Raw genomic sequence first — 26223 nt, forward strand, 5'->3', positions numbered from 1 at the left:
TCGCCCACTGGCTCATTGACGCCATAACTATGGCATATCTCGCCCAAAACATGCCGCCCCCGGTAGGGCTATGAGCCCATTCTACCCGTGGTGTAGCGGATTCTTGGTCCCTGGCCAGAGGTGCCTCTCTAACAGACATTTGCAGAGCAGCGGGCTGGGCAACACCCAACACCTTTGCAAGGTTCTACAACCTCCGGGTGGAACCGGTTTCGTCCCAGGTAGTGGCACGCAACACAAGCGGATAAGCCCGGGATAGCCGGCCAGGTGTATCGCTTGCACATAGCGCCTTCCACCTCCTTTTGAGATGAAGACGTGCGCTGTTAATTCCCAGTAGTGTTCACAAAAGTTGTTCCCTGGTTGACTTCCTCCGAGCCCTGTGGCAGTCGAGTTTTCAGAGAGACTCGCTGCCGGCCCAGTATACACGCTAACTAAGAGCCCGGTTCTGGGGTAGGTGCTCCGCATGTGGCGGTTCCCTGTAAGTCTAACCCCATGCGATCTATACCTTCCGCTAGTTCGTTTCCCTACTGGCAAACTGCGTCTTCCTTGGGCAGAGCCCCTCTGCCCCAGTCTCCATGTTGTAGTAACTCCTCCCCCATTGGGCAGGATCTACCTTGAAGGCTCTCCACATGGTTGGAAAGACCATGTGATGTATTCTTCCACTTAAATATCCCCCCTTCTCTTGGGGCGAGGTGTGGTCTCCGCGGTGTCCTCCCCTTGGGAGGGACACCCCCTGACTAGACCTGGCGGCCCAGTCAGATAATCCCCCTTCTTTTTTAGGGAGTGGAAAAAGAGAAGGGGAAAGAGGCCACGACTGGGTTAAGCCTGTCTCTATCTCTGGGTAGTCGACTTGTCCCCAAAAAGGGCCGTTCGACACTCATAACTGTGTTGGGGGAGGTTACGTGTCGACCTGGTGTGCTGGCTATGAGGCACACAGCAAGTCTGCCCACCACACACCGCCAGTTCACGTAACACAGTTCAGCCTTGTGGCGTTTTGTATAGGGACCCCTAGTGTCACTACATCAACACCAACATTGAGTGAGTGACAGACAGGGAACGTCATGGTTACTGGTGTAACCTCTGTTCCCTGATGGAGGGAACGAGATGTTGGTCCCTCCTGCCACAACGCTGAACTACCCGCTGAAATGGCCGGACCTTATATCGGCTCCTCAGCGTAAAACCTGAATGAGTGGTTGCATACCAGCTCCTTTTATACCCGTATGTTCGAGGGAGTGGCATGCAAATACCACTCGCCAATTTTCATTGGCCTTTTATCAAAGACCAGAGGTGTCTCGGGCTCCCAAGAGTGACCCCTAGTGTCACTACATCGACACCAACATCTCGTTCCCTCCATCAGGGAACGGAGGTTACACTAGTAACCATGACGTTTCTCAAACTAGAGACTGTGATTTAATTTTTGCTGTGCATCTGGCTGTCCACTTCCCCCTCTATCCTGGTTAGAGATTCTTTTTTCACAACAGTAATGCATGGATGGAATAGCCTTCATCTCTCTAAAACAATACACTTTAGGAGAAAACAGAATTTCAGGAGAAATGTGTTTCTTTTTGCATATTTTTAAAACCAAAATTTGACTTGCAAGTGTACAGCAACTTGTAAGAACTCAATACATCAGCAAATCGGGAAAAAACCCACTGTATTGTGATTTCTGCATGGTTGTGCAACCATTTTCAATTGTTGTAATAATAAGAACATTTTCTTGAGTACCAAATTAGCACTTTAGAATGCTTTTGTAAGGAATAGGTGACACAGTATATGTTTGTCATCACGGGTAAAGAAAAAATTTAATAAATACCACTTAAAACTATTTCAAACCGTAATAATAATAATTTGCAATTAATGATTTTGGCAGTACTTGTGATCAGTTTAATGCATCCTTGGTGAAAGGAAGTATCAATTTCTTTCAAAAACAAAAATGTATTTGTGTTCTAAAAATGGAAGCGTATATACTATATATAATATAATTTTCATAAAGTAGCTTGTAAATTAATTTCTTGAGTAGTTTTTCGGCAAACTACTAATTTACTCTTATTGAGTCATAATATTTCTTAATACTTCTACTTGTACTCAAGTGAATTATTTCTTCAGTAGCAGTACTCATATTTAAGTAAAAAAAAAAAAAAAATCAGTACTCTTTCCACCACTGTTTATTACAGGTCTTTTGTTTTAAAGAACACATCAGGAAACATAGCTGCATGGTTTGTATACAGTGTTTTTTGTTTATTATTCCTCTCTATATATGTATTGTTGGTTTAATTTAACCTGGCAAATTATTATAAATGGTTGAGAGGGTTACTTTTACATTTTATTTAAAAATGTATTACAGAATACATGCTGTCAAATGTAACTTGTAACGCATTCTGTTAGATTCCTTAAGGTCAGTAGCATAATCTTTAAGGATTTTGAGATATTTTTAAAGGAAAACAATACAAAAATTATCATTAAAATGTTTGCACTATATCTTTGATCTAATATCAAAGGTCTTACTAGAGAAAATTTGCTAGATAGAATTCATTATAAAACATAATTGAGGAGAAAATATATTATTTGTAGCTTTCTATACAATGCTAAAAGCTACATTGGTTAGCATTTCTCATATAAACATCCTTTATTCTTGCAAAAATCCCCAAGTCGCATAACAACATTAACAAACCATATATCGTTGTACTCATGTATTTATCGAATTCATTTTTCATCTGCCAAAGGGTTTTTAACTGTTTAAGCTGTAGAAACATGTTGTAGTTCCTGTATTAAGCTCCCAAAGGGAAGTTCCTTAATGAAGTCAGATCCACCTTTTCACTCATAACAGTGTGAAAGCACCATCTGTCTGCTCATGTGAATGTAACACATCATAAGAAAGTGTTTTTAGCCATTTAAATTGTAACAGTAATGGAATGCAGTTACAAATATTGTATATTTTACATAATGCATTTAACATGTATTCCATTACTCCCCAACCCTGTGCGTATACATTTTTTAAATTACTTGGTTCATTACAGGATAAATCACAATAAATAAATACATTTTCTGTAACTTTCAGAACTCAAAAAACTTCCATAATAATTATAAAATTCATAATAATACTCAAAAACAACTTTATATTGTGTCCCACACTATGAGGTTTTATATTTCCAGTTTTCATATGCAGTGTTCTCGCGCAGACAGATGAGTCTACTGTAACTGTAGATTATTGCTCTTTTCCATGCTGATGTGTCTGTATTTTCTTCTATTGATCTACCTGCCCATCCATCAATCTATCCTGCTTCATGCATCCATTCATCCATCCATCCATCCATCCATCCATTAATAATGTTATGCTCTTGCTCAGTGAGGTGTGTGGTGCAAAGCGAAATTGCAGTGCATCTTTTACATGCTGAACCTGAATTCTTTTCCTACATCAGTGCCAATTAAAATGCCAGACTGCTTTTCCTTAGAAAAATGGTCACTTATATGAATTTAAAGGAGTTCTGTAGTTCACCCCAAAATGAAAATTATGTCATTATTTACCGGTACTCACCCTCATGTGTCCGTGGAATACAAAAGGAGAAAATTTGAAATATATTTGTACTGCTCTTTTTCATACAACAACGATTCATTGTTTAAAAAATGTCAACGATTCATTCAACGATTCACATCTGTCAAGCTACAAAATGGGAAAAAACATGATAAACGTACCATAAATGAAGTCCATATGACTTGTGTGCTATATTCCAAGTTTTCTAAAGAGTTTTCAAACTTAAACGCATTAGTAAGGATGTGGCTTAATACTCTGATGTCATATTCCACTCATTTCGGAGCATTCCATTGCTTAACCCAAGGCTAAGTTTTGATATTAAATGATTTGAAAATTCTCTTATCACTTACTCATTGCTTTATTTATTTATTGCTTATTTGCTCATTGTTTTGTTTCAGAATGTCCTGTGAGTTGTAGCTAAAACAATAAGCTAAAAAAAAAAAAAAATAAATAAAAAAAAAAGGAATAATAAATTAACCATGCTATTTGTGTGTTGTATTACTTCTGATGCCGTGATTGCTTTGTGTGAAGAACAGATCCAAATATAAGTCTTTCAGCAACAATCAGCGTTCCCATCCGCAGCAACAGTCAGATCCAGACCTTTGGCATTTAAAGGGACAGATCATCCAAAAACGAAAATTCGGTCATCATTTACTCATTTTGCTCCAAACCTGTTTGCATTTCTTTCTTCTGTGGAACACAAAAGAAGATATTTTGAAAAACAGCAGTATTTTTTTTTTTTTTATTGTTTTTTTTAATGAAGGTCAATGGGGTCAATGTTGTTTTGTACCTCACTGGGTTTTATTAAATGTAAAATAAATACATAAAAAAAAAAAAACAAAAAAAAAACAACAACAACAACAACAACAACAACAACAACCAAGCAGCATTAGAAAAGTCTGAAATACATTTATGGTGTTTTTAAAAAAAAAAAAATTATAATAAATGATTGTGATTGCACTTGTATCTACTTGTATCTGCTTGTTACATATATATATATATATATATATATATAGAAACAATAAATCTGAAGATTGCTGAGCCTGCGATGGATTCATCTGAGCTGAGGTGAGAACAGCATGACAAGAACTTTGTGGGGATGCAGGCAAAAAGTCACTACAGTGACATATTCGTCATGAGACTGCCCTGGATTGCATACAAGCTCGTATGCAAATGGTCAGTGATGCAGTGCTTCCTGATGCAGTTGAGTATTTAGTGTTTGTGCATTTATGACTACGTGCCATGAACTCGTGTGGCACTCTTCAGGCTGCTAGGCACCAATAATCAATTAAATCACTTCACAGCATCTGTGTGATTGTATCTTCAGTTCAAGAGTTGAAAATAACTGGCTGCAGAACACACATCCTATCTTCAAAACCATATTACCACCTCAAAAGTGCAAAGTGTGCTCTTTACCTGCCACTCTAAGGCTTCAAAACATTTCTATTTTTAACTGGTGACTCTTTGATTGGACCACACTGTTGAGTGTGTGTGTGCATAGATAAAATTACATAAATATTACAGAGAGATGCAAGACACAGGGAGTATACATATATAACTCTCTGTAATATTTATGTAATTTTTATCTATGCACACACACACTCAACACTGTGGTCCAATTTTATAAATATACAGTACTGTGCAAAAGTCATAAGATGTTTCACAAAAACATTTGTCTTAAGATGGTTATTTATATCTGCTACTTTAGTGTGTCAATAGGAAATATACATTTTATACTCCCAAACATTCCTTTTGCAAATAGAATAGAACAGAATAGAATAGAAGGGAGCCCTGCAACAGATGGCATGGCCCTCACAGAGCCCCCCACTGAACATCGAGTCAGTCTGGGATTACACGAAGAGACAGAAGTAATTGAGACAGCCTAAATAAGAAATAAAAAAAAAAACTGTGGCAAATTCTCCAAGAAGCTTGGAACATCCTATCTGCCAACAACCAAGAAAAACTGTGTCCAGGTGTAAGTAGGAGAATTGGTGCCGTTTTGAAGACAAAAATTTTAACACCAAATATTGATTTAGCTCTTTTTCTGTTTACTGGACTTTGTATGATGTTAATTGGTTAATGAAAACTATTTATGTCATAATTTTTTTAAGAAATCCTCACTTTGAACATTTTTCACAAGGGTCTAAAACTTTTGCACAGTACTATATATATATATATATATATATATATATATATATATATATATATATATATATCCTTTATTTAAGGATAGTGATCATATGAAGCCATTTATTATCACATAGTTGTTTGGCTCATTTTTAAATCATAATGATAACAGAAATCACCCAAATGGCCCTGATCAAAAGTTTACATACCCTTGAATGTTTGGCCTTGTTACAGACACACAAGGTGACACACACAGGTTTAAATGGCAATTAAAGGTTCATTTTCCACTCCTGTGGCTTTTTAAATTGCAATTAGTGTCTGTGTATAAATAGTCAATGAGTTTGTTAGCTCTCATGTGGATGCACTGAACAGGCTAGATACTGAGCCACGGGGAGCAGAAAAGAACTGTTAAAAGACCTGCGTAACAAGGTAATGGAACTTTATAAAGATGGAAAAGGATATAAAAAGATATGCAAAGCCTTGAAAATGCCAGTCAGTAGTGTTCAATCACTTATTAAGAAGTGGAAAATTTGGGGATCTCTTGATACCAAGTCAAGGTCAGGTAGACCAAGAAAGATTTCAGCTACAACTGCCAAAAGATTTGTTCAGGATACAAAGAAAAACCCACAGCTCTGGAAAAAGATGGTGTGGTTGTTTCAAGGAGCACAATACGACGATACTTGAATAAAATTAAGCTGCATGGTCGAGTTGCCAGAAAGAAGCCTTTACTGCGCCAATGCCACAAAAAAGCCCGGCTACAATATGCCCGAAAACACCTTGACACGCCTCACAGCTTCTGGCACACTGAATTTGGAGTGACGAGACCAAAATAGAGCTTTATGGTCACAACCATAAGAGCTATGTTTGGAGAGGGGTTAACAAGGCCTATAGTGAAAAGAATACCATCCCACTGTGAAGCATGGTGGTGGCTCACTGATGTTTTGGGGGTGTGTGAGCTCTAAAGGCACAGGGAATCTTGTGAAAATTGATGGCAAGATGAATGCAGCATGTTATCAGAAAATACTGGCAGACAATTTGCATTCTTCTGCATGAAAGCTGCGCATGGGACGCACTTGGACTTACCAGCACGACAATGACCTTAAGCACAAGGCCAAGTTGACCCTCCGGTGGTTACAGCAGAAAAAGGTGAAGGTTCTGGAGTGGCCATCACAGTCTCCTGACCTTAATATCATCGAGCCACTCTGGGGAGATCTCAAACGTGCGGTTCATGCAAGACGACCAAAGACTTTGCATGACCTGGAGGCATTTTGCCAAGACGAAGCAGCTATACCACCTGCAAGAATTTGGGGCCTCATAGACAACTATTACAAAAGAACTACATGCTGTCATTGATGCTAAAGGGGGCAATACACAGTATTAAGAACTAAGGGTATGCAGACTTTTGAACAGGGGTCATTTAATTTTTTTCTTTGTTGCCATGTTTTGTTTTATGATTGTGCCATTCTGTTATAACCTACAGTGGAACATGAATTCCATAAGAAATAAAAGAAATGTGTTTTGCCTGATCACTCATGTTTTCTTTAAAAATGGTACATACACTATATTGCCAAAAGTATTTGCTCACCCATCCAAATAATTGAATTCAGGTGTTCCAATCACTTCCATGGCTACAGGTGTATAAAATGAAGCACCTAGGCATGCAGACTGCTTCTACAAACATCTGTGAAAGAATGGGCCGCTCTCAGGAGCTCAGTGAATTCCAGCATGGTACTGTGATAGGATGCCACCTGTGCAACAAGTCCAGTCGTGAAATTTCCTCGCTACTAAATATTCCACAGTCAACTGTCAGTGGTATTATAACAAAGTGGAAGTGATTGGGAATGACAGCAACTCAGCCACGAAGTGGTAGGCCATGTAAAATGACAGAGCGGGGTCAGCGGATGCTGAGACACATTGTGCGCAGAGGTCGCTAAATTTCTGCAGAGTCAATCGCTACAGACCTCCAAAGTTCATGTGGCCTTCAGATTAGCCCAAGAACAGTGCATAGAGAGCTTCATGGAATGGGTTTCCATGGCCGAGCAGCTGCATCCAAGCCATTCATCACCAAGTGCAATGCAAAGCTTCGGATGCAGTGGTGTAAAGCACGCCGCCACTGGACTCTAGAGCAGTGGAGACGCGTTCTCTGGAGTGACGAATCACGCTTCTCCATCTGGCAATCTGATGGATGAGTCTGGGTTTGGCGGTTGCCAGGAGAACGGTACTTGTCTGACTGCATTGTGCCAACTGTGAAGTTTGGTGGAGGGGGGATTATGGTGTGGGGTTGTTTTTCAGGAGCTGGGCTTAGCCCCTTAGTTCCAGTGAAAGGAACTCTGAATGCTTCAGCATACCAAGAGATTTTGGACAATTCCATGCTCAACACACAGAAATGTGCCTAGTATTTTCTGCTCTCTGCATCTTTATAAACTGTATATATGGATGCATTAAAATCACGTTTACTCAGATAATTGTGCAGATGTGGTCTTTTGGGAATCATTCACCAATGGAGCTTGGCTGTCCTCTATTGGACATTTCTGGTACTACATCTGAATAAAAACTGCTACCAAAAGGTCATTTTTTGATACATCAGATCTGGGTTAGACATGTGGCTTTGATTTTCTAATATTTTTACATTTCAGTTGATATTTTTTGTATATTTTATTTATATAAAAATATAAAACATTTGTGCAGTACATTTCCATTACAATAAACTTAAACTTCTATAACTTTTTTATTTCACTTTAAAAACTGTTTTCACTTGCACAATAAACTGCCAAGTGTCTTCTTTAAAAAGAGACCAGGCTTAGGTCTGTACTCCCTAGCATTCATGAGTTACAACCGTTTAAGTTTACACCCAAATATAGGAAGAAAGGAATAATAACAATGAATGTGTTGCCATGAAAACATTATTTAAGATATCAAATATCCCTTTACAATTTTACATCAGCAGTGTCTTGGCATTTGAAGCAATTCATGTAAACACAAGAGGGCTATTTCATAGTCTGTTAAAATTGCCTTACTTCCTGCTGCTAGTTGGTGGTGCTAATAAATGTCACATAAATGTCATCAGCCCCCAATACCAAACATACAGCTTAATTTTCATCGAAATCATACAATACACACAGAAGATATAAGGAACTTCCTGTTTCACATTTTTGCCCTTAATTTATTCCCTTTCGATAAATCAAAAATCTGTTTGCAGTTTAGCATCTTCAATGTCTTGGCATAAGTTTGCCTAAATTTGGTGACAGTCACATGAATCCCCTAGGAGGAGTATTTAAAAGTTAATGGCCTGCAATTTTCAAAAAATGCACATTCAATCCAAAATGGCCGACTTCTTGTTGGGAGGAGCTAATGACTCTAATATATGGAGCAAGTCTGGTGACCATAGAAGAAACTGACTCCACCACTTTTGTCAAAAGGTTGCACTACAGAGCTCCCCAGCCATGCCCATGTGTTAACTTTTTCCCAGACCTAATGGCTGGCAACTCTGATGTGTGTGCAAAATATCATGAAAATTCAAGCATGTCAAGTACAAGAATATACATAAAAAGGAATAATGACATTTAATGTGTTGCCATGGCAACACTATATAAGATATCAAGAATCCCTTCAGAATTTTAAATCAGTCTTGACATTATTCTAAAAAAAATTTAAGCAATTCAGATAAATATAAGAGGGATATTTCAAAGTCTGTTAAAAATGCCACACTTACTTCCACCAGTTTGTGGCGCTACGACCGTGACCCACAATAGCCACATCAATGTGATCAGCCCGCAAGGCCAAACATATGGCTCAGTTTTGATGTAAATCACACGATTCACGCAGAAGATATGAGACACTTCCTGCTTCCCATTTTTTGACATTACTTTATTGCATCGCCATGGCAACACCGTTGGATATATCAAAAATCCGTTTGCAACTTCAAATTCCAGAGCATGCATTTTTCAAACAATCCAAAATGGCTGAATTCCTGTTGGGCGGAGCTTATGACTGTGCTACAAAGCCCCCTGAACAAGCCCATCTTCTGGGTGATGCTACAAAGCCCCCTCTACAAGCCCATGTATGAACTTTTGCCAAGCCCTAAAGGCCAATGACTCTGATGCTTGTGTGAAATTTTAAGTTTTTGAGCATGTTAAGTGCCCCAAAAGCCCCCGAAACCTTGAAAAAAAAAATTCTTAGAAGGACAATAGGGCCTCCTCACTTTCAGTGCTTGGGCCCTAATAATAATCCTTAGAAGAACAATAGGTCTCCGCACTTTCAGTGCTTGGGCCCTAATTGTTAAAAAATAATAATTTTCACACTTTTGAAAAACTTTTCTTTTGTATTTAAACATTCAGGTTAATTGCAATTAAATAACTTTAAGTTGTATCTGTTCTGCATTGTTTTTCAATCCAAGAAAAAAATAATGCATTTGAATAGCTTTCCATTGGCAACTTAAAGAAAAATTTAAGAATTTTAATTTTCTCATTATTTACTCACCCTCATGCCATACCAAATGTGCATGACTTTATTTCTTCTGCTGAACACAAACAAAGAGGTACCAACATTTTTAAGCTCCAAAAAGCACATAAAGGAATCATAAAAGTAATCCATGTGACTCCAGTAGTTAAATCCATATCTTCAGAAGTGATATTATAGGTGTGGGTGAGAAACAGATCAATATTTAAGTCCTTTTTAACTATCAATCTTCATCCCCCCCCCCACGTAATATTGGACGACATAACACATACCACGGAATACCACAGACTGATCATGGCCCCCCTTGTGAAAAATCCAGGCACCGCCTCTGTTCAGCAGAAGAAAGAAACCCTTACAAAAAATCTATAGTTATGGCAAACTTGCTGTAAATTCGCCACTCATTATTTTCACATGCAAATGAGCTTGCAATTCGCCGCCAATTTTTGCCATAAGTTTGCAGCTCTTCACTGGTAGTGGTGAACCTGCAGAAAACATTTGACGACAATGAAGAGTTTGGTGCAAATCTTATTTGCATGTGAAAATAATGAGTTTGCGGCAGCTCTAGATTTTTTGTAAGGGAAAATCATACACATCTCGGATGGCATGAGTGTGAGTAAATGATGAGAGAATTTTTCATTTTCATTTTTCGGTGAACTATCCCTTTAAAGCTAGCTATAAATGCTCGTTTGCCAAAAATGCTTTTTAATAATTCCTGAGGTAATTTATTAAGTGTGATGGCTTCTTGTTTGTGGCAGAACAGGCACAGGTATGAAAGTTTGACTGTGTTAGCATCAGGCTTAATGGAGAGTCATTTTCACTGTTTTTAACAAGCTCTACTTTTCCTCTTTTATTTCTACATGTACGTACAGTGATGGAATGCACATAACCTGCCATCACCAGCATTTTGCATAACCGCGATAAAAATGATACCAATCTGGGGAGGGCTTAATATGAACTTAATATGTGGTGCATTTGCAGAAAACCAAAACAATTTGCTCTCTAGAACTTTTTACTACATTTTTGCCAGAGTCATGAGAATTGACGGGAAAATGTGCTAACTGTCATAACATTTTCTTTTTTGGGAGGTGAAATCCGAACCAGACATGTTCTTGTGAGATTCACTCCCATGCATGAGTTGAGGTGTGCATTCTTGGTATTTTGGAGGAGTAGGTTTCAACCAAGGAGTTATATAATACCTTAAAGGGATAGTTCACCTAAAAATGAAAATTCTCTCATCATTTACTCACCCTCATGCCATCCCAGATGTGTATCACTTTCTTTCTTCTGCAGAACACAAATTCAGATTTTTAGAAGAATATCTCATCTCTGTAGGTCCATTCAGTGCAAGTGAATGGTTATCAGACATTTGTAGCTCCAAAAATCACATAAAGGAAACATAAAAGTAATCCATTGGTTACTTTTGGACTCCAGTGGTTAAATCCATATCTTCAGAAGCGATATAATAGGTGTGAGTGAGAAACAGATCAAAAATTAAGTTTAAATCTCCACTTTCACTTCTACATCTGAAAGTCACATGTGGTGCCTGTTTAGTTTCACTTTCACATCTGAAAGTTAAAGTAGAGATTTAGGGTAAAAAAATACTTAAATATTGTTCTGTTCCTCACCAACACCTATTGTATTGCTTCTGAAGATATGGACTTAAACACTGGAGTCTTTTGGATTACTTTTATGATGCATTTATGAGATTTTTGGAGCTACAAAGGTCTGATAACCATTCACTTGCATTGTATGGACCCACAGAGCTGAGATATTTTTCAAAAAATCTTCATTTGTGTTCTGCTGAAGAAACACAATGAAGAAATGAGGGTGAGTAAATGATGAAAGAATTTTCATTTTTGAAAACTATCCATTTAAGAGATCTATCTGTTAGCATTCCCATTCTCATGAGCAGTTCCACATTTCAATGTTAATTGAGCCCTCAAAATAAGGCATTGGAAAAACATCAGCTATAATATAATAAAACATTTGCAATTTATATATTGCTTGCAGAATATTTTATTTTGACAGAATATACAGCTATTGAATGTACATCAATCGAGAAAGATGCTTTTTGCCCACATAATGGAGTAGTTATATGACATCTATCTGCTGAAGCTAACCAGCTAAACCTTGACCCCATTCATTGGCTCCCTGCTCAGTGTGACATTTGTGTATGGAAGAATTACCTCAATAAAATTTTTTAGAAATGTTTAGTTCTGGACTACACACGTACACACTCAGAAATATCCAAGCACTGCAAAGTAAGGGACAAACCACAAAACATGAAGACAAAAAGGGACTGCGGCGAAACAAGCGAGGGACCTCCAGTCTCATTGGACTATAGGGTTTCACTCTCCCAGCGAACGGCTGAGAAAATATTATCACTAGCAAAGAAAAATACCACCTCAGACTAATAGAAAATAATGTCTGTATTAAACTCAGAAGCTATTTTTGACTAAAATGAGGTTTGATTCTTAGTGATTGTGTGTGTGTGTGTGTGTGTGTGTGTAGAGAGAGAGAGAGAGAGGTTGGTTATGAAATTAATGAGGTGACACTGAGGAGCATTAAATGGCTTTGTTCTCTAATATCGTGTGGTATTAGAGAAAAACAAGCCATTTTGTTTAATACATACACAATACCATAACTGGATCAGTCATGCTGGAAAAAAAGAGGAAGAGAAAAAACTAAATTAGGAAAAGCAGAATGGAAACAAAAATGGAAAGGCACAAGAAGAACAGAAATGTGTGGGCAGCAGTGTGAGAGAGAATGATTACCTCATCAACAGGTCTATTCACACACAACATTCAAATTTGAGATTAAAGAAACAGTTTACTCTAAAATAAAAATTCTGTCATCATTTACTGGCCCTCATATCATTCCAAACCCATTTGCTGTTATTTTTTCCATAGAACACAAAAGTGCAAATTGTTACGTAGTTTGTGCCTCAGTAGTGACCACAGGCTGTCAAGCTCCAAAAAGACAACAAAACCCTGTATGCGATGTATTCTGTGTTGGGTATTAATGGATTACACGTAATATGTTTTATGTAATTATATTACAAAAATCAAATACTTTAATTAGATTAAATTGTATTTTAAAATACTTGTATTCAGATTACAACTATGCTGTTATGGATTACATCATTAAATATTAATCAGGCACAGGCAGCAAATTCATTATAATTAATGATCCCTTTGGGGGTTTGTGACGTTCATTCACAAATATAACTGGTCTGATCTGCTACCACACATGGATTACTGGAGTAAGAACATTTTAAGTGCCTTTTTTATTTCACTCAGAAACAGACAAATAGTGAGCAAAAAAAAAAAAAACTCATCTAATATTTTAATCCTTTAAGTACATTTTCTTTAATGCATTAAGCAACATTATGTCAAAATGGTACAAGCTTACCCTACTTAAATGCATTTGACATGGAATAAAAAAATAATTAGTTTATCAGATTAGATTACTTTAAAAATGTAACCCAATAGATTACACTACTGAATACTATTTTAGTCATGTAATTTGTAATCAGTACCAGATTACAATTCGGAAGTAATCTACCCAGCACTGGATATATTCCAAATTTTCTGAAGCCATATGATTGCTTTGTGCTAGGAACAAACCGAATGTAATTATTGATATTCTTGACCTCTGCTCAAGCTTGCATATAGCCTGTGTCCACGTCTAGATTCATAAATGGCGCTTCAATGTCATTAATCATGCTTCCATCCAAGTTCCGAATTTAATTATTGCAAAAAATTGGAATTTGTGAATAAAGCACAATTTTGAGAGAAATAGAAATAAAAAGGTAAGTTGAAGCCGCTGTGGTTCTTTTATTAAGTGTAAGAAATTACTTCTTATTACTATGCAATGATATCGATGAAATTCTCTAAGCAAATTTTGTATTCACATGGTTTGGTGATGCCTTATTTATGCGCATCTATATTCCTATATAAATTCAGTAGAAACATATTTGGTGTCTTGCTATTGGAGTGAGTGTATTTTTTATGTGCATTTTGTAAACTTTATTGGTGTTTCCAGCCAGCATTTTCATGTGGTAACCCACGCATACAATGCGTGGATGGAAACCCAGCTTTTGACACCAAAACAGCCCTGGTTGTTTTGGAGTAACTAAAGATTATCAGTCAATAATGATTTAAATGTTGGCCTCTTTCTCACACAAAGCTAGTGGTTAAAGTGTTTTTTTGGAGCATAGTTGCTGATTTGTTGCAGGTCTAAGGTGATTTACACACTCCAACCAGCTTAACAAAGATGGTCTACTAGGTCAACATCTGCAGAAACTGGCTAGTTGTGCAGCTAGATCACTTTGGACCAGCTAGAAACCATGTAAATCTGCTACCAATCTGAAGCTGATTGTAAGTTGGATTTTCCATGCACACACACACAAACAAACACACACACAAACTTGTTTTAATATCATTGTGGAGACTCTCCATAGACTTCCATGCATTTAATGGATTTTATACAGATCTAATGATAATTTCTATCCCCTAACCCTAACCCTAACCCTACTCCTAAACCTAACCCTAAACCTAAACATTTTTAGCAATTTTACATAAAAAAAAAAAATAAAAAAAAACACAGTTTAGTACATTTCCCTCATGGGGACCGCTGGCTGGGCCCCAAAAGGTAGGTGATCTCAGGTTTTACTATCCTTGTGGGGACCAATGTAGTATAAACATGCACACACACACACACACACACACAAATCCCATCAGGGATTTAGGTTTATTGGTATGAGGGGCTTCAATTAGATAAACAAAGATGAAGTCATTACAGCAGATTACACTAATCATCTACAGGAGCATTCCAAAGGGAACACACGAGGCTGGAGAGAGAGAGAGAGAGAGAGGGAATGATGAAGAATTTCAGAGTCTGGGAAAGAGGAAGAAAACTAGTTGAGGGAAATCTGTAAGAAAAAAGAAAAAAAGAGTAGTGTTGTGACAAACCAAACTGTAGATCTAACTTTTAAAATTTTACATCCTAAAATACTGTATCAGCTTGGCCTGAAAGGAATAGCTCACCCAAAACAAAAATTATGTCATTATTAATTAAATGTCATTCATGACATTCCAAATATTTATGCTGTTTTTTCCCTTTTTTCAATAGCAGTTGTGTAAAGAATAGACTGAAATGTATGCCTATTATTCACTGATAATCTTCCCACCGCCAAAGCCCTAAAATCAGATATGGTTGGATGTCAATGTCATTACTGTTTCCCGCAACCTGACACAATACACCTAACAAAACTATATTTGATTTGAGATCTTCAGCAGAGGGGCAGATTTTCAGTGATTAATAACTTACATTTCAGTCTGTTCCTCACACAAATCTATCGTATGGCTTTAGAAGACTTGGAATACAGTGTACAAGTCTTGTGGACTACTTTTATGGTGTTTTTTGTCCTTTTTGGAGCTTGACAGCCATAGTCACTATGAAGTGTTATTGTATGGAAATGAGCTGAAATGGAAATGAGATTCTACAAAAATGCTCCTTTTGTGTTCAACGGTTTGTTGCTGATCCAAGTTGGTCTACCAGGCCAAATCAGGTCCACCGTATGGTAGTCCAGCTGATCAACTTTCTAGACCAGCTTGGGCCAGCTAATGAGCAGCTTGGACCAGCTAGAATCCACATAGCTGGATTTTCCTGCAGAGAAGAAAGGGAAAAGGGGGATTTTATTTTGGAAAAAATTCAAGCCAAATCCAAAGTTAATAGCACAGGCAGCTGAGGAAGTCATCCTGGCACTAATACTAACATCTGTGATGTTGTTGCCAGCATGTGTAAACGTAAGTATCCGTAAAGGAAATGATTCCTAATGTGATTTGAATCAGAGTAACAGAATGCTCATACGAAACGAACACACACACAGCTGCAGATGGAGCGGGAGAGCTTATAAAATCTCTGTGACAGAACCAATCCCTCATACATTAATAACTGCACAATATTTATCTTGGTTGTTTATTCATGAGCGAGAAGCCAAGTGAAACCATTAACAGCCTCTCACTTATCTTTATAACACAAACAAACATACAATACAAAATCATTAGACATTCATGTCTCTCTTTGGATAACTGAAATGTTTGTATATCTCTGCATTATTCTGTCAATATAGATTTACATGTGTGCATCAGGTAGACACTTTTACCTAAAAGGACTTACAGTGCATTCAAGCACTAGAGCATACATATTATCAGTATGTGACTACTGGGAATTGAACCCTTGCCATTAGTAGCATTATTACCAGTTGAGATACATGTTATAGATTAATCCAGAGGAGGGTTTATCCTTTTTAATAACTTAATAACCTTTAATTAAATATGTGGATTGCTACTTAATATTTATTTATACATTTTTAATTTATTTTACATAATCATTATTTTATTTGATAATATTATTTATGTACTCCATTATTTTACTTACATGATCATTATTGGCAATATGAATGCATCAATTTCTATAGAATTATTTTCAATAAAGCACACTTAATGTGAAATTAAATTGAATTAGAGAAAGATTATTATGCTTAATTACTCTAATTAAATTAATAATACTTCCTTAATTGTATTTCCTTTTCTTATGGATGAATGAATGAATGAATGAATGAATGTAAACAAATATAAATATTCACTTAAAGGGATATTTTTTTATTTATTTTTTTATTTGCTTGCTGTTTTATTGTTGGCTAAGCAAATTGTATTTTATTTTAATTTTATTTATTTATTTTATTTAAATTCTTATTTTTCTAAATACATCCATTTTCTATACCTGATCATCCTATGTAGGGGGAATTTATTTTCTTGTTTTGTTTTTTTTTTCTGCACAATCATAATGTTATTTTTTATATATTAACATTACTTATTTACTCCAACATTATTTTACGTATTATGCACCATTTCTCAGTGTACACAACATTGGCAGTACAAAGGTTCATTTTGTATGCAGTGCTGTCTTACTTGTTTTATTTCATTTGTTAATCCTTTTTTTCTCCATACTTCTATGCATTTGTATACACAAATACTTTGGTCATGTAAATGTCAATAAAGCACACTAAGTTGAGAGAGAGAGAGAGAGAGAATTAACACAAGATTACAGGTCTGTAAGTATTCAAACCCCCCTGGTGAGAAAGAGAAAGGTCAACTATGTGCCCTAATACAGATATGAGGGTGAATGAGATTGTGAAGGGAGTTGTGTGTGTGTGTGTGTGTGTGTGTTAACTGAATACAATGACATGTTAACATTTTGGAGATGAAAGAAAGAAGGCCCCAGAGGAAGCCATGCATCATAATGGTGCAGTGGATAAAGAAGGAGAAATTCTTGCTCATTCTCCCACCAGCTCCATCTCAACAGGGGAAGAATGCAATTACCACGGTGAACTGCCACCCATACTGTGGCCCAGTGTCCTCTGGGATACACAGAAGAAAACTGACAGAACTTTTGATACAGAAGCATTAGAGGAATGCAGGTGTTCAAAAGCAATGCCATCTGAAGCATTTGACACTCTTTCTGCCATAACGTGTGAATATGTCAAACTAATTCTGTAATTCTTGGACTACCCTGCAGTAAAGACCAGAACAGATGGTCAGTGGTCACTAGTTTAGAGAACAACAGTGACACCCACTTTTTCAGCAGCCTTATTTTTCCCATTCATTTTCTTCTTAGGGATTTCAAAAAGATCTTCATAAAAAATTCTAAGCCATGAACCAAACCAATCAGCACTCAGATGAATCACAACATAAACTTTGATTTGAAACTAAAATGAAAAATACAAATATGTGTAGCGTGCTTTTGAATCTTTAATGAACATTACACATTGTGAATGATGTAATCGAGTCAGAAACTATATATATATTAATATTTAATATATATATATTAAAGTTTATTGTAAAATATTAAATATGTTCCGTTTCCATAGTAACAGTGACTTCTCTTTTCAGCGACTACTTTTGTTTTATTTTACCAAATAATAAAATATTATACAGTTAAATTGAACATTTATTTTATATAAGGTTTGCAAGTTTGGGACATGTCTGAATAGAGTAAACCTTAATTTGTGTGATTTCCTTATTTTCTAGCAATTAGCGTTAAATAAATATCAAATGAAAAAAAAATCAAATAAACAAATTAATACAATTCTAGATTAAAGGTTCTAATAAAATAAAAATTACACCAGAATGGTGTAACAGGGTTGTAGGTTTATCATAAATGAAGCTTTCACTCAGTAGGGGCTAGCTAGTTTGGCATTAACTATTGCAGGTGCAGTTCATTTATATATTTCCCATTATTTAAAATATTTGTTTGATGATTTTTCTTATAATAATCTTGGTAACAGGGCTGAATGGTTGAGCTTGCAATGAGACACCAATTTGTACACTACTGGCAAGTGCAATTTATATTTATGTTCTTCAACGACACAATCTTCCAACTTTTCATTTAGTGGACAAATCACTTTACTGGTCAACATCAGGACAGGCAGCTGAATAAACACAATGCTCATAAGCTGGGCCTTAATTACAGATAAGAAGTTCCTAACGACTGTAGATGCATTAAGATCTTCAATTAAACTCAACTGCTAAGTTAATACCTATAGGGAAGACCAGGGCTCGTTCTTGTCTTGGCTACACATAAGCTATTGAACATTTTATATTAAGTTTGTATACAAATATGCTAATGTCGCACGGCTTGTGAGCCCCTGTTTTCAAAATATGACTATGGTATTTTTCTATAGTATCTTCTGTGTGAAGCAGAGGGAAGAGTGCTGGTGTTGTGAGCTATGATAAGCCTGGTTCCTATTACTCTGGGGGGAAAAAACAGTGTAAAGGAGAGGACACACACATACACACACTCAAATAGTGTCTAGAGGCCCCAATGAGCCTGCAAAGGTCAGAATATCCATAATTCACTTGGTGCAAAACACACATGTGAGAAAATAAATGGTGCCCTCCCCATTATTGAGAAAATCAACCCTGATCATTAATAAACTCACACTCGTGTAGACAATGCCTGGCCAAAAGTCTGAGCTGGAACACATTTTTATAAAATAATGCAACACATCTCCACTAGAAAAGTGCTTACAGATACTGGGGAGAAGAATGTATATGGATATGGACACTTTAAGCCCTGTAGACTATTAGAAACAAAACCACCTTAAAGGAAGATTACAGGTTAAGTAAAAGTTAAGCTCAATAGACAGCATTTGTGGCATAATATTGATAACCACAAAAATGAATTTTGGCCTTTTCTTTAAAAAAAAGCAAATATCTGGGTTGCAGTGATGCACTTACAATGGAAGTGAATGGGGGCCAATTTTGTAATGTTAAAATACCGTTTTAACAATTCTGTTGTATATTAATACAAATGCAACACAAATAAAATGTACACACAATGAATATTCAAAATAATAAATATTGAAATGGATTATGTTCATTTCACTCTTTGTATACAAATTCAAATTTATTATATTATATTATATTATATGATATTATATTATATTATATTAGGGGGGTTCCTAGATGTGTTTGGACCGGGGAAGCAAGGGCCTGAAAATGGAAATCGTGCTATGGATAACAGTAATCTTATCTCATGGCAATTATGACATAGATCGCCAATAAATGGGCTAAAACAACAGTGTATGAGTGGCACACACGCAAGTTCACAAACCCTGAGATCTGCACAATGTGTATACATGCAAGCACAAACTGAACTCAAATCACACTCACTGCACACACACGCACACACACACACACACACACACACACACATGAACCTAACACAAACGCCACTTACTGAAAGACAAACAGTCATATTGTAACCAGATGTTGGTAAAAAATCAAAACCAAATGTTCTGTCCTTGAACGTGTGTGTGCGCACAAATATATGGAAACTTCCACACACAGGCACAGGACAGCTCAGCATGTTACTGCCTAATGAATTGAATATAACAATACAAAGGCAGGCAGACAGATATATATTTTCTAATCAATACCATGATCAGATTACTCTCATTACTATTAATCAGTCTTGCCCTGATTACTCCCCTATCACTAAATCCAATGTACAGTTTGTAATTACATCAGATGGACTATGCGAGTTAGCATGCGCTTTATCTCACTGCTTATTTTCAAGTGGAACTTATCTTTTTGGTTTCTTTTACTTGAGCTTCAACAAGACCCTTAAAAGAGTCAATTTGTCTTTGCTCAAGTCATATAAAAGGACCAAAACAAGGTAGTAAATCAGTTTTAATTAGGAGTTCTGGCAGCATGGTGGTTATTCATGTTAGAGATTACTTTTTAAAGAGCAGTTGAGGCATTTTGTCAGCTATGGTCAACTTGCGGTCAGTGTTCTCTAATGTTGTGGAGAGTTTAAGAGTTTATAGACCTTATTCACTCTAGCGCCATCTTTGATTTTTAATGGGAAATAAAAACGAGGCTGTGAGGGATAGACTTACCATCTCCTCAATGGCAAGAACGGTATAAAGCTGTATAAAGCTCCTAGATCACAAATGATTTTCCACAACTCATGTTGTCTGGAGTTCTTTGTATACTGAATGATCTTGGACAGATATTTCAATCGTATCAATGTTCTGTTCATGGAACAATCCAAAAACACTTAAAACTCCAGTACAGCCCATTGAAGAGATGGTAAGTCTATCCCTCAGAGCCTCGTTGTCATTCCCATTAAAAATCAAAGATGGCGCTAGCGTGAATAAGGTAAATGGTAAATGAGTTGCTCTTTGCAATAATGGTAAACAATCAAAGAGCAGAAAGAATGAGGTGCTAACTAGAGAGAGAGAGAGAGAGAGAGAACAGGGCTGTTCACACTGCGCTTAACCCTGGTTTAATGTCTCTTTTAATTCCGGGTTTAAAGGAAGAGTTCACCCAAAGCTGTAAATTCTGTCATAATTTACTCACCCTCATGTCGTTCCAAACCCGTATGACTTTCTTTCTTATGAGGAACACAAAAGGAGATGTTTCAACAAATATCGATCAAGGGCTGTTTTTTAAGTACACTGGCAGTAAAAAAAGTGCATCACTTTAAAGTTTAAAAGGGCCCAAAAACAGCCCGATCTCATGAAAATTACGTGACTGTGGTGACATTTTTTTAAAATTATATTATGTGGTTCATGACACGTATTGCAGCAATTCCAAGGTGAAATGTCCACTGTGTGGCGCTAAAAGCGAGTTCAATGAACTCCCAAATAGATGAGGTTAATGCTCTATTAAGGGGGCGCAATCTTGTACATTTTCTCGGAGGGGGGGGCATACTGTTCAAGACTTTGAAAACCCCTGCACTATAGTAAAAGTTTTCTACGTCGTAATTTGTGTGAGACTGAATAAAAGTCATTGTCATTGTAGCGCCTCTAGTGTTCATTTTGTATCAGGAAACTGCCAGGATATGTACAAATTATTTTGTAAAAATGTATAGTAAAAGACAGCCCGCAATATTTATTAAAATTATTTCACAAGACATAAAGTCATACAGGTTTGGAACGACATGAAGGTGAGTAAATTAGGTTAGAATTTTTATTTTTGGGTGAACTATTCCTTTAAGACCACTTTTAATTAAGTGTAAAGCTACGTTTCACACTTGTTATTTTAAAAGGGGGTTAGCACCACTTTTAACCCTAGGTTATGAAACCCTGCTCCAGAGCAACACCATTTTTGCTTGGTTAACCCTGAACTGCGGTGTGAAATGATGTGGTGTTAGAATATAACAGCCAGCTGTATAGCAACACACAAAACAATAAACAATAAAAACAATAAAATCATAAACTGCTTCAGTGCTTACCTCATTAAATAGTAATGTGCTTTGTACAGTCGCAGAAACTTCACTCAGACATCTGATGGAAAGCATTAAAAAAGTCGACCAGTGATGGCAAATAATAATAACTCTGTGCTGATGTGCCAAAAGACCAAGAATTTCTTGCTAAATCCTATTCTAAAGTATGATATAAATCCCCCACATCCATTTCCTGCATTAAAGGAATATTCTGTGTTCAATACAAGTTAAGTTTAATCGACAGCTCTGGCATAATATTAATTACCTCAAAAATTAATTTCGACTTCCATCCTTTTCTTTAAAATAAAAGCAAAAATGGAGGTTACACTGAGGCACTTCCAATGTAAGTGAATGGGGCCAATTTTTGGAGGGTTTAAAGGCAGAAATGTATTGCATTAATTCTTCTGTTAAAACTCATCTATTATTTGAGCTGTAAAGTTGTTTAAATCGTAATTTTTACAGCCATTTTAAGGTTTTATGGTTTGTTTACATTACATCGTCATGGCAACGAAGCTGTTAAATTGGCAACAGCTTTACACAGAAAATGTTATTAAAGAATTTTATCACACCAAAATCATGTTAACACAAATATTGTTTACGTCTTGTGGATATACAGCTTTGACAGTTGTAGGAATCACTATGGAGGCCATCATAGTTTGAAAATCCTAATATGTTTAATTTCTATTTATTCTCATGTCCTATGTTCATTTAATCCAATTGTTTTATGTGTTATAAAATATCTAGTTTTTGTTTTATAATATGTTGGAATCCTATATAACTGTACCCATTAGAATCCTCTGATGATTGAAATTCCAACAGAAATCCTATAAATGTTATTTAGCTTTTTTCTTTCTTTTTTTTAAATCAGGGACTACACACAAACAGAACACCCAGTAATCATACTTACGCTAATTATCTCTCTGGACCAATCACGTTAATGTTGCTAATTGATTGCAGGTGGAATGGTCTAATGATGAACATGTGACTGAGAACAGCAGGAGGTCTTTGTCATCAATAAAACAAGACGCACACATATTGTCAGGACATATTTCAAGTAAAATACAAACACTGTAGTGACTTGAAGTTGTTTAAGTTTGTTTATTGAGTTTGTTCTTGAAATGCCTCCTAAAAAAGCAACTGCCACAATCCCGAAGGACTCTGAGCCAGAAACAGTAGATGAAACAAAATCAGGTTTGTACACAGAAAGTTCAATTGTTTTAGAGTAAAATACTTCCCATGTTAAATCATAAATGTTAATGTTAACAATGCTAGTTCATTAGCTGCTTCAGGGACAAAATTTCACACCAAAATTGCTTCTAAAACTGTACTTTGTTTCGTGTCGTCAGCAGCCAAAACTTTGCTGCACAAAAGAATGTGGTCAACATAAACTGTGTCTTGTTGCAAATGAGTATTTACATGTAAGCTGGATTTTTGTCTTGTCATTGTGTGTGTGTCTCAAGGCAAAAAATGTTAGAGTTTAGATGCATAGCCTTTAACTGCATCAGGGTGTGTTTTTTTTTTTTGTTTTTTTTTCAGATGTCTGAGAGCTTGAGCAGTAAAGCTGCTGGATGGAAGGTTTCTCCTCACCCGTCTACAATGGAGTTGGTGAAAGAAGCATTGAAAGAGCTCGACTCCAGGTAGGGTGTTTCGGCTCAGGCCATCCGTGGGTATATCAAAGATAAATACATGACAGTGGATGAGACCCGTCTCAAGTTTATGGTGTGGCGAGCCCTGACCAAAGGCATTGAGACAGGTGTGATTGTGAGGCCTACAAATTCTGGGCCAACTACAAGAGGAGCTCAAGGATGCTTTCAGGTAACTTGCAATTTATTGTTCTTTTAAGTCACTTGTCAATCAGGACTCCCATCAAAATCCTACAGGATAAACGCTTTAAGACTTTTTTTTTTTTTTTTTTTTTTTTGTGTGTGTGTGTGTGTTTGAACGGATCAATTTGACTATGGATCCCAGCACATAAATGGGTCACAGTATGTCCTCTTATTTCAGATTGCTGCAAAGACCAAGGCAAAAGAAGTTAAAGCACAGTCAAAGGAAAATGCTGATCCCAATGTACAGAAAGTGGCAAGACTTTTTTTTTTTTTTTTTTTTTTTTTTTTTTTTTTAGGTTAAGGCGTCTAAAGCCAAGGGTGAAGGTAGTGTGCTACTAAGTGTTTGCTGTCTTCAGAGTCAAGCCCTGGTGATTTCTACAATACAGTTAAAGAATTGAAGTCATGAAATCGTTGATTTGGCTTCTTTTCTTTGTGTAGTCCCCAGCAAGGGATGGTATATGTATGTTCCTTCCAATCTTGTTCATGTGACCTATTTTTCTCTCTAAGGGGCAAGCAAAGAGAAGCAGAAGTCCACAAAGAAAAAGGCTGCTACTGATGTGAGGGGTGTGGTTGGGGGGGGGGGGGGTTTATTAAACCGCTGTACATTTCTAAAACACCCTTGCATCTTTACTCCCTTTCTCTTAGGATGCTAAGCTGGAGATGCTTGAGGGCAATGGCACCGCCTCAAAGGTGACCCCTGCTATGAAGCCAAAGGCTAAGAATGCTGCAGAAGAGGGTGGATGGGAGCCCAAACCGATCAAGGCTAAAAAAAAAGCCTCTAAAACATTTAATAAAAAAAAAAAAAAAAAGTGCTGAGGAACCAGCAGCAAAGAAAGTGGTAAAGAAGGCTGCAGGAGAGAAGGGTGCTGCTTCACCCAAAGCCCCTGGGAAATGGGGAAAGAAGTGATCCAGGGACTCGACTGTTTTTATCCATATAGCATCTTTTATTTATGCATTGCTGTACCCAAATAAAGACTTCTTATAATATTTTTTTTTATTTACATTTTCAATCTGAGTTTTTTTTTTTTTTTAAAATTACGAATTCTGTAGTTTGGCATTTTTGGGGGGAGAGTTAAATGTTTTTCCTCCCAGGTGTGAGAAGTCTGGGCACAGCAAGCTCTAACCCTGGTATGTTTTAAGAAAATAAGTTTGTTTTAAAATGGCTTTAAGAAGTCTAAAGAATGAGGATATAACACTCCTTTTTCACTTAGTACCTTTTCCTTTACTAAAATAACACCTGCAGTAGTGAATGCTATCAAACAACTAAGTTTGAGCAGTAGTGTTGGACCAGATGGGAATGAACCCAGGTATATTAAATTAGCCTCTCATGTTCCTGCTTGCTTGTTTAACATATCATTATCTGCCTGAGAGATACCAGCTATCTGGAAACACTCACACATTACTCCACTTTATAAAGGTAGTGACAGTCTTAAATATATTGTTCTTTAATTATAGACCTATATAGATAATCTGTTCTATTGCTAATGTATTTGAAAAATTAATATTTAATGAGTTTTCACAGTATTTTGAGATTATTCATATTCTATCACCATTTCAATCCAGATTTAGATCTAATTATTCAACAACTACTGCTCTTAAAATGTACAATGTGTTTTCAGCATCAGATAATGGTAATCTTACAGGGGCTATTTTTATTGATCTCAAGAAGATCTTTGATTAAGTTGATTACCTACTCTTAGATCAGCTTTATGCTGTTGGTCTATCTCAAAATGCATTATTATAGTTTAACTCTTATTTACATAATAGAAAATGTGTTGTCCTTCAAAGGAGTAAGTCTGATCTATTTGTTCAACAAAGAGGTGTACCCCAAGGATCGACGCAGATGCATGGTCCACTTTTCTCTATTTTTATTAAGGATCTTTAAGTTTTTCTAATTCTTTTGTCCAACTATATGCAGATGAGACTTCTAAACCTCATTCAATGCAAATTCAAAATACTTTTCTATTGGATTGTAATACCTTATAAAACTGTCTCATCAAATAAACTTCTACTCAAAACAAAATCTCAGATTATGGTTTTTGGTAAAACACATATCCTTAAAATCTAATAACCTAATAATAATGTGTAATGATGGTACTTGCCTGCATAAAGTTGATCAAACTAAATTCTTGGGTTTATGGCTTGACTCTGAACTTACTTTCAAACCTCATACTGATCACATTCTTTGCAAAATTAAATTCGGAACCAGTGTATCTCAATCTAAAAACTGCTTTCCACTTAATGTTCGAAAGAAACTTGCCTCACAAGTTACCTTTTTTTGACTATGCAGATGTAGTTTTCAAAATGCATCTAAAACTAACCTTCTACACCTCAATACAGCATACAATAATCTCAGTAGTTTTTTATTGGATGTTCCTTTAATACTCATCACTGTATAATGTATAATTCACTTAAATGGCCTCCACTCAATATAAGAAGACACATTAATTGGCTGCAATTTATTTTTAAATGTGTACATTTCAA

General features: G+C 36.4%; 1 protein-coding gene across 1 annotated transcript; it reads left to right on the forward strand.

The window, feature by feature from the left end:
* The first annotated feature begins 17422 nt into the window (after positions 1-17422).
* On the forward strand, positions 17423-24646 carry LOC127436818 (histone H1-beta, late embryonic-like). Its single transcript, XM_051691252.1, is given in 7 exon segments — positions 17423-17506; positions 23450-23728; positions 23918-23989; positions 24036-24063; positions 24247-24296; positions 24385-24514; positions 24549-24646. Coding segments are annotated over 7 exon segments (741 nt in total).
* Positions 24647-26223: the final 1577 nt, after the last annotated feature.

The sequence above is a fragment of the Myxocyprinus asiaticus genome, chromosome 4 (assembly GCF_019703515.2).
Source record: "Myxocyprinus asiaticus isolate MX2 ecotype Aquarium Trade chromosome 4, UBuf_Myxa_2, whole genome shotgun sequence".
Classification (NCBI taxonomy): Eukaryota; Metazoa; Chordata; class Actinopteri; order Cypriniformes; family Catostomidae; genus Myxocyprinus; species Myxocyprinus asiaticus.